Source organism: Lactuca serriola, chromosome 4 (genome assembly GCF_051521515.1).
Source record: "Lactuca serriola cultivar US96UC23 chromosome 4, Lser_US96UC23_V15, whole genome shotgun sequence".
Taxonomy (NCBI): Eukaryota; Viridiplantae; Streptophyta; class Magnoliopsida; order Asterales; family Asteraceae; genus Lactuca; species Lactuca serriola.
Window position 1 is genome coordinate 27,224,067 of NC_136411.1, and position 14,895 is coordinate 27,238,961.

Sequence of the window (14,895 nt, forward strand, 5' to 3'; positions counted from 1 at the left end):
ATTTTAATGATCCTTGGTAGCAACAGATAAGAAATATGAAAACAAAAATCAAGAAAGCAATCATAATAAGTAACACCAGCTTCATTTTTGTATATGGGCAGACTAATGGTTTGAGACTTTTGTCAAATAATTGGAGTGCAACTGTTTATCGAATACAGGACATTGATGCAATGCTTTAGGTCTCAACACTGTATTTGAGGATTGCAAGAAAAGGGATGGGATACTGTAAACATTTTAAAATGAAATTCAATGTAAAGTATTTCTGAATTGAAGGTTAAATGGGTTTACAATTATTTTTTATTTTTTTTAAAAATATTCAATTTCATTTATTACTCCAATTACAAGGTAATGATAGAGGAAACAAATTCTAAGACAATCAATTTAGTAACTAAAGAACAACAATAAACCAATAAACCCTGGACAATATACAGAAAATTCTAACAAAGATCCATATAAGAAAGAAGAGACACCCTTTACCGTGTTTTTTTACCTTGACAATGACATTGATTACGTAGAAAAGTCAGAAGCATCTTCCTTTTTCGAAAAATACCGCCAAAAGCTTTTTTAATCTCTTCTCTCTACCACTAATCATCCGTAATTTTTTTTTTGGTTGAATGTTACTTCTTGGTGATGTGAATCCATGAAATTTGAGAAAACACAGAAGAATTTGTGGGAGGTGTAGATGAAATCGACAAAAGAAAACCTAATTAGATGAAAAATGGAACCAAAAAGTAGATAAATTGCACAAAACAAAAAACCTAAAGAGGACATCACCTTTATCGTAAAGGACGGCTGTCAAATTGTTTATGGCGAAAGATTAGGGTTTGGATGGTTGCCAATTGTTGATGCAGCGGGTATAATATGTTTGTTGTCGGATACAACAGAGTCGAAAAGGAAGCGGTGTGTATGTCGTCCTTTAAAAAACGACGGTCCCCATGGCGTTGTGAATGGGATTTGAGGTCTTGTGTCGTTCGAAGATAGGTCATGGTGGTCAAGCGGATACGGCACAGGGGTGTATGACAGCAATGTGAGCCGATGTTAGATGTCAATGGTGTCGTTTAGAAGGAATGTTACGTGGCGTTCTTAGAACCCTATAAAACTGATGTAGGAGGCACGAGTAAAAAAAGGTTTTCATATATAGTAATGATATATATATATATATATATATATATATATATATATATATATATATATATATATATATATATATGTGTGTGTGTGTGTGTGTGTGTGTTTTGATAGCTACATTATCAAGCATTACAATATATAATAAAACCAACTAGGTTATGAATAATATCAGTTTACATGTGATATTTTTACACACGTAGATAATCTCCTTTTTTTCGCTTCCAACTTAAACTAACTTTCTACCATTCAGTATTATGTCCCATGTAAACCATTCTCGTCGAGTACAACCAAAACAACCACCGAACCGATTGTTTCATCCATCACTGCTAGCATATCTGGAACCCACCATCACAGGCCGATCGATCATCTCCAACCCACACGCTTCCGGTCAAACACCACCAACACCTTCACAAATCCGCGATGATTGAAACACAACCTGCATCGCCCTTTTTCCTCCGTCCATCTACATAACAATATCATCGTACCACCCACCATCTCAACAACACACCCACGAAAATTGCATCCTTCTTCTCCCTCACCTCCAAAATCCACCAATCTCAAACCGGGAACAAACATACTGCCACCAAGACCATATGTGCCCTTTACACCATCTCAATCCACTAGAGCTCACCCACTTGTTTTCGAACAACATCATAGCGAATTAAGAAAGAAGAAAAAAAGGAAGCTTGAGGGGAGCATAAAATGGACTAAATATATTGTGGGCTTAGCTAAAAGCTTTCGGGAGAGAAATTAGGCTTTTAGAGACTTGAGTTTATGAATCGAAGATAAACTAAAACTTTTGTTGTCATTAATAACATCATACATCTTTGTATGTTACTTTGATGACACGTTATATTATTGTTTGCATATTCCTACTTCCTAGTAAACTTATAATTTTGCTTCAAATCTAAAGTACAAGAAAAAAGGAATAAATTTTAGATCAAATATATAATAAACTCAAAATAAGAAATCCGTATAGTAAAACTTAAGTGATGGATACCATAAGTTGAATAAAAAGAAGTAAAATAGAAACAAAATATTTAAAAGGATATCTGCTTGAAACAAATAATTACGGAAATTACAAAAAGGAACACCATAATTTTCAAATTGACCCCTCAACATTTAATCAATTCTCATTGCCCATGATATCGAGAATTGTTTACCAATTGGTATATTCAACCCCTTAACCTCAACCATTTTGCTCTTCCCAACACCCTTCCCTTTCAACTCATCTAAAAACTTATGCTCAGTTTCAACCAATTCCACCTTCGAAACATCCAAAATTCCCATAATGCCCTCCACCTCTACCGAAACTTCCCCTTTAACCCCTGTTAACCCAACCACGGTTACTTTCTCGATAACCAAACCTTTTTCAAGAGCAAACTTACTCTCTTGAACCTCCGACCATATCTTCACAACTCCGTTAACAGCCTTTGCGCTAAACTCAACATAAGTTGACTGACCGTTTCCTAATTCCATCTCCGGCAGCTCATCATTATCGACATAAACCTTTCCTTTGGCCTCCCCCGCCGTGGCCCCCGCCGGAAAAGTCACAATCAAGGTAAACGGCGTCGTTCTTGCTTCTCGTGTTATCATTCCTCCCCTTTGCATTGGAAGAATCGTGTTTTGATATAAATGGACGTTAATCACGTGCAAGGGAGCATCCATGGAGAAAGACTCTGTCTCTTTCGCGACAACCACTTTACTCAAATCAAACAAATTATACCAAGTTCCAGTTGGGAACATGACACTGATTTTGGTTTGATGTTTGTCAAGAACCGGCGATACCATTAGGCTACTTCCGAGCAAAAACTGTGTGCTTACATTGTAAAGTTTGGTTATACTTGGAAACGAGAAAAAAAGCGGTCGAGCAATGGGTGAACCGGTTGTGTGAGCTTCATAAGTCAAAGTGTACAAATAAGGAAGCAGCTTGTACCGCATACCTAATGCATTTCTTGCCGATTTAGCAACCGACTTCCATTGGTAAAGTTCTTGTCTTGGTGAATAGTAATTCGCGTGGTCTCTTGAAAACGGGTAAAACGCGCCCAATTCGATCCAACGGTTACAAAGCTCTTCGGTTGGCGCAGGGTAAAACCCGCAGATATCTGAGCCAACCATCGGGATCCCAAATATACCAAAATTCAACATGGTGGAGATTGAGTATTTTAGATCATCCCATGTTCCTTTATTGTCGCCGGTCCAATGGGCTGCATACTTACCCGATCCAACAAACGTGGATCGGGTAAGTATAAAAGGACGTTTGCCCTGGAGGCCTTGCAGGCCTTTGTGTGTGGCAACAGTCTGGGAGAATCCGTATATGCTATGTGCGTCATACTCCCGGACGCCGTTGTAGTGAACTGCGCTAGTTGCGATAGTTTTGTATCCGATCGGGACAGATGTTGCGGACGCGTTGATTTTGTATGGGGGCTCGTCCCATTTTGTTTTTGTAATGTTTTTGCAATCCAAACAACAGATCCAACCCGGCCCGGTTCCACTGGGGCATTGTTTCCCTTGTGGAATTTTGCAGAGGCCTGAACAGAAATTCGAAGCCTCGTTCATGTCGATCCAGAGCCCGTCCACAGGGACGAGTTCATGGAACCTTCGGATTTCATCAACCCACCAGGATACGGTCTTTGGGTTGAGGAAATCCGGGAAGTTAACTGGCCCAGGCCAGACTTGGGCCAGATAGGGTTTTCCTTCGTATTTGATGAAAACATCGTTAGCTAGACCTCGTTGGTAAGTACCGTAAGTTGAATTTACACCAATTCCAGGGTCGATAATGACAATGTACTTCATGCCACGAGAATGTATTTTGTTCAAAAAGTTAAGGAGTTTTGGACGAGGGTAGTTTCGGGAATTGAGAGTGAAATCTTTGTGTCCATCCATATGATCGTCGTCGTTCCAAATTACATCGAGTGGAATTTTTGATTTCTTGTAATTTTCGACAACGTCTTCGACGACTGATAGATTGTGGTAACCCCATCTGCATTGGTGAAAGCCTACAAATGGAAAGCAATGTACGTTTAGATGGATGCAATACTATTTTACAATTATTGGTATTGGAAATAGATATTTAATTGGTGAAAGCGACAAATTTTCATTAAAATTGATGACCTACATAGTACATACACATGTGTCACTTGTATGGGCACATCTTGGTTAAAAACAAGAAAATCTCAACAGATTTTTTGTTTTAAAACACAACCTTTATTCGATACTCCAAATTGAGTAATATACAATTAAAATAATATATATCTTTCAACGCACGAAAAATTACAAGAATTACATTTTCGAGGTATGCAAACTTGTGTTTAGCAAATTAAAATACTACACATATTATGTTATTGGCAATTAATTTGCTACAAAATAAACTCAATATAACTAGAGTTATTATCATTAATTATAGCAGCTCAAATATCCATCATAAGTTGTCACTTTCCCCATTTACTTTGTGATAACAATGATTGAATCGTTTTCTATTTTCACATATTTTTGCAAAAATAAACATACATTTTCTAATCACGTGTAATGGTAGAAAATAAATAAGCAATCAAAATGTAACTTGTTCATTCGTATTTTAAGTATTACCTATATTATTTTATGAACATGGATGGTGATTGTGTGTCAGTGTTTCATGAAACAAGTATTTTGTACAAAAACATGAATTACAAATATTTATAAGATGTAAGGTACAAGTATTTAATGCATTGGAGATATTTATGTGGAAATTGGAAAATGGTACTCACCGAGAGACCAGTAGGGCATAGGAGCAGGTCGGCCAATAAGTTGAGTATACTGATCGACAACGGCAAGAGGGGAAGTCCCGGAGAAGAAGTAAAAGTCGAAAATACCCCCAATCACTTTGTATGTCAAAGAGGTCCCTCTGTACACCACATCAATTCCATTACTGTTCAACAGCAAAACCCCATGTGCTTTCGCCTCCCCACCGACGTTTCTCAAATCCATATACACCGGATGCGATCCATACAAATCCATATTCAGGTTGATCGCCGATTGATCCGTCGTCCACAGCGTGTATGCTTCGTTTGGGTAGAGCTTAATCCCATGCGGCTGTGTGTTCTCTCCGAGCCCATACAACGACGCATCTTTTGGTAGAGATGTTGAGATCTCGAGGTACTGGTCTTTGAAGACTAGAGAGTTGTAGGGGGAGGATTTGTCGGTGGCGGAATTGAAAAGCGTCTCGCCGGTGGATTTTCTTTTTACGGCGAACGAAAATGGGTCTGCGGTGTAGCTGAATAACAACTCGCTTCCGGCGAATTCCGTCGTTGTGGCGGGGGTTTTTGTCTGTTTTGACGGCGTCTCCGGCGGTTGTTGTCGTGGTAAGAGGTTGTACGGTAGTTCCCATCTTTGCTTCTGTGCATCGGTAATGTGTACCCTTAAACGGTCATCGGTTTCATGCCTGAAAATCCGGCAGCCAGTCGGAGTCGGGTCAGATTAATAACCAAGACGTGAAGAAATCACCAAAGAGAAGAAGAAACTGACACTAATTTCATGTTGACCCTTTCTTTTTAAAACGTTACATTTACCCCCCTAGGATATAATTGAACACATAAAATACTCTTCACTATGTAATTGAACACTAAATAGATAACAATGTAACAGATAAAGCAAGGGGTGTGTTTGGTTTACATGAATAATCGAGGGAGCAAAGTGAAAAAGAAAAACAGGAAATTGAGAATGTGAGCTGGGGACTTACTTGACGTATAGCTGCAAAAGAGGGATATCAGGGCCGTAGATGTTGTTTTTCTGTTTGACTTGGAGTTGACCGACAAGTCCACCGTCGGAGGTTTCATGAATGGAGATCAGACGGTAGCCAATGCCGATCGGAGCAGGTCCAGATTTTGAAGAAGAAGAAGATGTAATGCTGGCTATACATGATGATACAAGGAGTACGACTGCAAGATGTAGAAGGGGTCTCGAAGAAGAGACCATTGTCGGCGGTGGTTTACGGTGGGTGGTGGCGGAGGAGACTGGTGGTGCAGTTGGGGTAGCTACAGAGCTATAGAAACAGTGAGGTGTAGTGTATATATAGGAAAGGGGAGGGAAAGAGAGTCATGGGAGCGATATGGATGGAATGATTGTTTATGTATGGATAAAGAAATTATGGCCGTTGATTTAGGTGTATTTTAGTAAAGGTGATATGCGAATCATATGGTAGAATTTTAAAGCATTTATCGTGTATCAAAGACTTTATTTTCCACAGATGATCTTGTTAATGTACTTTCAAAATGTACTTTTATGAACATCTTTGAAAGAAAAGCATAAAGTATTGTACCAAATCAAATAGTTCAATCCATTTTAGCATCTTATTAAATGCAACTTTTATATGATGTTTCAATGCAACTTTTATATGATGTTTTGTGAAACCGTAGGAATTTGGATAAGTGATTGTAATATTTTATACTCTTTCCATTTCAATATTATTGTCTACAGACAAAAACATACAGATTAATAAAAACATTAATTATCATTAACTTTATATAATAAAATGACAGTTTTGTCCTTACTTTGTATTTAATGTTCCATTAAATATTTAGTTGATTAAGTAATAATGAGGGAGTATTTTGGTAAAAATGTTATTTATTTTTAGAAGTACACTACTATTTTGGTACAAATTAAAAAGGAAAGATGGATTATAATTTTGGGACAGATGAAGTATATGTTACAAACCAAATAGAAATCAATATAGAAAAAATTACTAAGCTAGCCATAATCCTTAATTACTTATAAATTTTTAGCCAAAAATTAACACTTATTTCATAATAGAAGTTAAACTATAGGTTTCCTAATTTTCCTACTCTTTCACTTAAAATCTATAGTTTCAGTGACATCTGTATAAAGAATTTTTTTTATTTTCAAAATCAAAACCGTAGGTATTAAAAAACCTACAGTTTATTCTCTAATGTTAACGGTGTCCCAAAGAGTAGTTTTTTAAAAACCTACGATTTCATCAAGGAAACCTACGGTATACAAGCATTTGATGCTCAATTTGTGCATTGTCTACTTGTATACCGTATGTTTCGAAATTTTTTGTTTAAAAAAGAACAATAACAAACTATATGTATAAAAGCTAGTTCTAATTAAGATTATGCTAAAATTTCAACAAGAATTGAAAAATACATTGTTTGGTTGTTCTGTGAAGGTTCCATTAAGAAAAAATAATAGTCTAACTTACTTGAAAATTACATAAAATCACCTAATCTGAAAACTAAAACTTTATATAATACGGGCCGGCGAGCTCTGAAATGGTAGATGACCCATGAAATATTAGTTCATTACGCGAAAGAGTAGTCAATTTTTTTGTTACATTGACCGTAGTCAATTGGCGTTGACCATAGGTTTTTTTTTTAAATGCGGTTTTAGTGACTATTATGGGATAAGTGCTATTTTTTGGCTAAAAATAAATTAGTAATTAGGGATTATGGTTAGTTTAGTAATTTTTTCATGAATATAAGACTTTATATTTTAAAAAATAATAATTATATTTAACCTTTGGTATTTTTAGCTTGAACAATATATTCATATATATTCTTTTAAGAATTTTGTGTGTTATGATTGAAAAGAAAAATATGTTGATTATTTTGGTAATTATGATAAAGTGATTTGTTATTTTGTACATTTCTCCATGTTAATATATCCATTATAGAATGTTTATTTTGATACTTTACTACTGTGAAAAAGGCAAAGTCCCAGCACATTCCAAGAAATGTGCGTGGTCCTATCATAGCCTGAACCAAGCATGGGAACGATAATATAATATATTAATATGTAGCTATTTATGTTAGGTTTTGACTTACATTTGCAACAAGATAATACACCACCTTAATAATATTAATATTTGTTGGTCCCATTTAATTATAGGATTTGATGATGACTAACGTTGTAATATCTGGACCTTGAAAAAAATTGTTCTTTTATAAGTTTAGACAATTTATTCCAATAGTATATTGTACATACAATCGATTTTGGTCGGTCGATGAATTTTCTCTAAGACCATGATGTATACTTCTCACGTCTTCTCCTTCCACGTCACCTCCATCCCCTGAAAACTGTCATCTTTTCCTTCCACACCAAGAATGGTGTACCTACAACATGAGCTATCATTGTGGTTTGTACAAGAGAAGAGAGATGAACATGGAATAGAAGAAAGAGGAAAAATAACAACAGTCTCCCATTGACTGAAAATGATCAACCCTTCCCCGTTGGTATGTTACGCTCCGTGTCACACACCACAAACCGCCACGGATCACCAAGAATGGTGTACCTACAACATGAGCTACCATCGTGGTTTGTACAAAGTAGAGAGATGAACATGGGGAAGAAGAGATAGGAAAAAGGATAGTTGTTTCCCATTGGTTGAAAATGGTCAACCCTTCTACATTAGTTTGTTTCGCTCCGTGTCACATACCACGAACCACCACGACCATGGCACCAAGGATAGTGTGTACAATTGTGGCCTCCCTGTGATCACCTGGTCACAAGCTCCTCTTGTGGCGTGTATACGTTTGGCCTAAGTGTTGTACCATATGTTAGTCAGACAATAACATGCTTATTATAAGCATGATTTGATTTAAAGACTTTGTTTGTACAAGTATAAGTTAGATTCTTCCATGGTGTTTCCAAGCTCTTTGAAGATACCTGCTTATCATCTCTCAAAATGTTTTTTGAACCACAACCATATATAAGAGCTAGTTAGGAGCTACCATCATAAAAAGTAAAAACTAATTACCGTTTCTAACACAAAACCAATTAAAGGAAAACAATTTAATATTATTTAAAAGTACTTCCTTCTTATACTTGTTTTAATGAAAGAACATGGAATTTTGGTAAGGCCATTTGACTTGAATGGTCGTCATATACACTGAGTCTAAAGTTGTACACTTGAAATAAGCTACATGTTGAACATCAATCAATCTGTCATAGACAATAACCAATAAAAAACTGGAAGTTGTAAATCCATCAATCCCATAATCCAAGGCTAAAGCTCGCAAGCCAAAGAACACTTGAAAAACAAATGGCAAACATTTTCACTACAAATTGAACACAAGAGAGACTCCACTTCCACACTATATTCATCAAGATTCCTCTGTGTTGGATATGATCCACGATTACTCTCCATATAAAGATATTAATCTTTATAGATATTGTAAGAACCCAAAACTTAGAGAGGTTGACTTTTAGTCAAATATTAACCAAAATGACAAAATGGTCATTTAGAAGAATTTTATAATTTTATGAAGTTGTGACTTCATGAAATAGCCAAAATAAGTTTAAGTCACTTAAATGAGGTTATATGAGTGAGTTCAAGAGAAGAAATGCATGAGAAGGTCCATTTCGTCCAAAAGGGTAAAATGGGAAATTTTATGCTTTTAGGGCCAACTTTGTGACATAACAAATTAAGAGCCATATTAAGTAAGTAAGAAACTACTTAATAGAGTTGTAGAACTATCCCTACCTTCATGTGGATATAAAGATCATAGGAAACGATTTTAAGAAGAAGAATATGTTGGATTAGTGTCTAAGTCCATAATTATTTTGGTATATACTTGACCCGATGGTGCATGGTCCTTTTGGGTTGCCTTCACCAAAGCAACTTGATAGGATGAATTATGGAGAGAGAGGATTAATTATGATTTATTAATATATTATGAGAATAATATATTAAAGGAGAAATCATATTGTTTAATTAATATTAGTCAATAATTAATAAGAATTAATTTTGTGGCTAAAAGAGATTAATTAAATAAAGGGGACTAGAACTGTCAATTGTGTGATAGTTGAATATTGGGCTAATGGACTCCATAAAGGATGGAGTGGACAAATTCTATGGAGAAACCCATTAGAAATCGTCCAAGGCCTTTAAGGAGGGAGTCCATGGGTTGCTTAGGGCCTAAGCAGTTAAATTAGGGTTTCCTTGTTAGATAACCCTAATAGCCTCACTATTTAAGGATCCCTAGAGCACCAAAAATGTGGTGAAGAGTTCCATTAGGGTTTCTGGACGTTTTGGGCAGCCTCCTCTCTCCTTATTCTTCATCCTCTTGCTCTTGGTGTTTGTGAACCATTAGAGGAGTGGCAATTGTGACTCTAAGCTTTCTAAAGTCATTACAAGGAGGATTTGTGATTGTTATTGCTATATAACAATCAAAGGTAATTCTCTAAACCCTAATTTTAGTTTATAATATGTTAGATCTAATGTTGTAAGTCTTGGATACAATGCATGTACAATAGAGAAACCTAGATCCAAGCATTAGGGTTTGCATGAGCACATAGGATGTTCTTATGGCCAAAACCCATCAATGGTATCAGAACCTTGATTGGTTTCTAATGTATGTGATTGTATGTTGAATCATTAACTGAAAAACGATTTTTTGGCTTCTGCCCGATCTAACTCGGCGAGTCTGTCTGACTCGGCGAGTCCAGGGGTCAGACAGAGGGAATATCGGGATTTCTTACTGTTTTGCTGAAGGATTAATACCAAAAACGTATTTTTATGATAAAATCCGATTTTTATTATATTTGGATGATTATCCTTCATAAAACAAAAGATAATTTCAAATCTTTTAAATAATAGTTTCCTTATATGATAAATATGGATTATTTAATTTATTTGGTAATTATCTTATGGGATTAGGTCAAATATTGATAATGACAAAATTAATTGTTTAATTTTTATTATTTGTTATTTGATCCTTGTGTTGTGAAAAAGTTTCAATTGTGCCCATGTAAGTTTTATGTTTTAAATTTGAACTTAAAGGTTTTGTTTTGAAATTTAAATAGTTAAAACCCTAATGTTTTGAAATGTTTCAAAACTTGCCCTCAAGTTTTGAATTTAAAAGTTGATTAAAAGTTTAATTTAGAAATGTTAAATTCTAAAACCCTAGTATTGTTTTGAAAAGTTCAAATCACACCCTTATGGTTTTATTAATTAATTAAAGTGTGTAATTAAAAGAGGTTTAATAAATCCATAAAGTTTTGGTTCACAATTTAATTAAATTAAAAATATAATTATTAAATTTGACCACCTAGTATTTTAAAAGTGTAAAATACACCATATACTATATATAACATTAAAAGTCTAATATTATATATATATATATATATATATATATATATATATATATATATATATATATATATATATATATATGGGTAAAAGTCAGTCTTACCGTTAGTAGACCTCATTCACGAAGCTGGTCTATAAGGGGTGTTTAAGGAAATTGCTTATAAAATGGCGATTGAATGGGTATCCACTCTTACCCACCGCACTCTTGACTAGTGGAGGGTCGTTAGCCGAACGGGTAGGATAGGACAGAAACCTTCCATTATAAGTATAATGAAGTACAAAAGTAACTTAATGTTTTACAAATAAGTTCCCAATCTTAGTTACTTTAGGCAAAAGTGAATTGATGCAATTCCATGAAATTACACTTTGTGCCCTTGCGAAGACGTTAGTGGAGCGTGTGTGGTTAACCGACACACTACATGGTTCTAAGCAAAGGTAGAAAAGGGTGACTCATTGTTTGTCATAGTTCGGTGGAGCGTGTGTGGTTAACCGGCACATCGAATAGGTGATTGTAACATTGAGGGCACCATGTAAGTTTGCATGGTTATTCACACCTTGTTTTGTGATCCTCGGCATCCCAGTCACAAATCGAGGGGCATATCGAGACTTAAACATGCCATTGAAAAGTTCAATGAATCTCAAAAGATCTAGTAATTTTCAATAGATTTAAAACTTAAATTTCTTTTTCGTTTTGGCAAGTAAACATGAAGAAGGAAAGTCAATGTGTGCACACGTCCTAGAGATGAAGTCACACATTGATAAGTTAAGAATGTTGGGGTCTGTTGTCGGTGAGGAGCTGGCTGTTGACTGGGTTCTTCAGTCACTTCCTGACTCATATAGTGAGTTTGTAAGAGAGTACTATATGATGAACGACGACGTAACCCTCATCGATCTCACCTATATGCTTATTGCTACTGAATCAGCAATGATTTGGTGCATTGGAAATGCAAAGTTGATTGGTGGATCTACCTTCCAGACCTCTATGGATATAGGAAATGGCAACAAAAGGCATGCCGTGATCGAAAAGTTTGATCATAAGAGAAAGGCGAAGTCAAAAGTAGTTCCATGTGCTGTTCCAAAAGAGTCAATTTGCTTTTATTGCCAAGAAAAGGGGCATTGGAGACGAAGCTGCCCTATTTACCTAAGAGATCTAAGAGATGGGAGAGTCAAAACATATGGCTCTACTTTAGGTAAAATCCATTAACTAACTCTTTTAAGTTCCTATTCTAGATCTTAATACATGATGTGATAAGATTACATTTCGATGTTTTGTAGGATCAAAGAAAAGAGAGGAAGCTTAAGGGAAAAAGTAAACGGAATCTAATCGTGAAGAAATGGATTTCGATCACATTACTTGAAGATTAGAATCTTGAGCTACTACTTGGAGTTAGAATCAGATTGCTAAGAAATATGTATTAACATAGTTTTACAATTGAATTGCATTGTAAGGACAAATTTTTCCACAATAAAATAAATTTTGATTTTATATTATTTATTTATCCTTGCAATGACGTGTATGAAAAGTTGATGTTTGTAAGTTTCTATTATTAGCAATAATGGATTTGATTCTTAATTAAGTTATTTGTGGAAATGTCAAGAATTTACTAAATAGGGAAAGTTTATCATCGCCCAAGTTTCAATTGGACAGAAACTTGGAATCATACAACTTGGTTGCATGATGAATGAGAAATTTCATATTTGGAAATTAGACTAATTCGTTGACAAAGTGTCAAGTAAAGGACTAGGAGATCGAGTACACAAAGTTGTGTGTTGATCAAGTCCACCACAAGAGTAACAAAGATATTCATCATGATTTACTAAGGTTAAGTAAATATGATTATACTTATGAGATTGAGTGTAATTATCAGTTGATTGAAAGAGTTTCAATAAATAGTAGAATGAATAAAGAAGAATCAAGTAGGCAGAAAGATAAAAGTTTCTCTATTCTAAGAAAAAGGGAGAGTACCTTTTATTATGTTTTATGATAGGTCTTAATGATTAAGAACCATATCTCAATTGATCCTCTAAGTGAGTCTTAGTGCAATTGTATGTCTGCGAAAAGGAATCAAGAATTGAAGAAATGGTTAAATCAAGAAGTCAATCATACTTCGTTCCAAAACCAAGTCTCAGAGTTAAGATTGTGAATTGAGTGAGAAGTCTCAAGAAGTGTTTTGTCTTGATAAAAGATACACTAACTCTTGAATATTTGTTTGTCAAGAAATGTTTATTGACAAGAGAATCTTATATGTCAAGGAGTCAGTGGGAGTCTAAATGGTCTTGAAAGGTTTCAAGAACAAATCAAGAATAAACATTATCAATCATCACTAGCACACGACTTGAGGTTCACAACCTATCGTGTTGACACTATTTTGCTTCTATGCCATTCCAGTTGAGTTAATTATGCATGTGAGTTCTATGAGTTCTCATTTGAAAGCGTAAAAGGCAAGCACATTGATCAATGAAAAGTACATTGATAGGAAAGGGTGAGCTGCTTAATTACTTGGAAGACATGGTGGGCACTCGTGTTACCATAAGGCAAGAACTCAAGATTGAGAAAGTTCGGTCCATATGAGTTTGGATTTGTCGAAACTTTGGTTTTGACAAATTCACATGGATCGGAATAGATACACCATTAAAATCTAAGTGTCATAAGATTTCCTCCTTCATTAGAATGACTGTGAGGAAATGCTTTCACTAAGAGAGATTTTAAGAAGATAGTAATTGTGAAATTGTATTCTCGAATTTGATTATGGTTACGGTATCCCTTTCCATAAATCGAATTGTGAGATTTGGCAATTAGTCTGAATTGTTTAGACACACATATGAGCTATCTAAGGCAAAGGTGTATAAGTTTAAGAAGCTTGATAAAGGATTATCAAAGCATTAGGTATTAGAAATATGAACTTCAGAAATTCAATAAGTATTGTTTTCTGGAAGTTCAGTTGTTTTCTAAAACATGTCAAAGCTAGTGGGAGCATAAGTGTTATGATTATATGATAATAATCATCATGATAGTGGGAGCATAAATGTTGTGCTTGTATGATTATTAAGGTAAGTATTGCAAGTTATCAATATTAATTATAGAAAACAAGAGTTATACTTTGCAAATTCGTAAGGGTTGAATAGTTGTTTTGCTATAATTAAGGGAGAGAATATTGTACTTCGTTTCAAAATCTAAAGCTTAGATTGAGAAATTTTAATAAATTTAGTCAAAGGATACATAGTGTGTTCTCAAATTTCGATTATGATTATGGCATCCCTCTTTATAGTTCGAATTGTGAGAATGTGGCACATAAAATATTATGGCAGAAGATTGATAAAGTATCAGATCTTTATGTAAGACATTATGCATTGAGTTCCATACACTTTGGGTATAGGATCGATTGCAAATGCTATAATATTTGACCATTCTAAAATTTTCCAAGTGTCTAGCGCATTTTGAGGGAAAAGGGACAAGAATCGGTTTTGACTAAAATAATTAAACAACTATCAAAAGACGATCCAATGCTCGTTGAGGATTGGTCGCTTGTGAGTAGTTGGAAGTATGGTATTGGATGGACCATATCGACATTATTATGAATAGATAAGATTCTATTAAGAATAAGTTGTCTTATGGCAAAATATGGAAATGTTTCCATATTGGGAGTTGGACATTGAGAATCTATGTCTAGATTAGAAACTTT

The 14,895-nt window shown here is 35.0% G+C and overlaps 1 protein-coding gene across 1 annotated transcript; it reads right to left on the reverse strand.

The window, feature by feature from the left end:
- Nucleotides 1–2,134: 2,134 nt before the first annotated feature.
- On the reverse strand, nucleotides 2,135–6,232 carry LOC145101234 (alpha-xylosidase 1-like). The gene is made up of 3 exons (XM_079038412.1): nucleotides 5,846–6,232; nucleotides 4,875–5,548; nucleotides 2,135–4,127 (listed from the first exon to the last, which is right to left on the reverse strand). The coding sequence occupies exons 1-3, from the start codon at nucleotides 6,079–6,081 to the stop codon at nucleotides 2,251–2,253; spliced, it is 2,787 nt and encodes a 928-aa protein (XP_078894538.1). The 5' UTR covers nucleotides 6,082–6,232; the 3' UTR covers nucleotides 2,135–2,250.
- Nucleotides 6,233–14,895: the final 8,663 nt, after the last annotated feature.

Coding starts and splice junctions, on each gene's coding strand:
- LOC145101234 (XM_079038412.1), bottom strand. CDS start 6,081: ATGGTCTCTTCTTCGAGACCCCTTCTACATCTTGCAGTCGTACTCCTT. Junction 5,549..5,845: donor CTTTTGCAGCTATACGTCAA/GTAAGTCCCCAG, acceptor CCGGATTTTCAG/GCATGAAACCGATGACCGTT. Junction 4,128..4,874: donor TATGCCCTACTGGTCTCTCG/GTGAGTACCATT, acceptor TTCCATTTGTAG/GCTTTCACCAATGCAGATGG.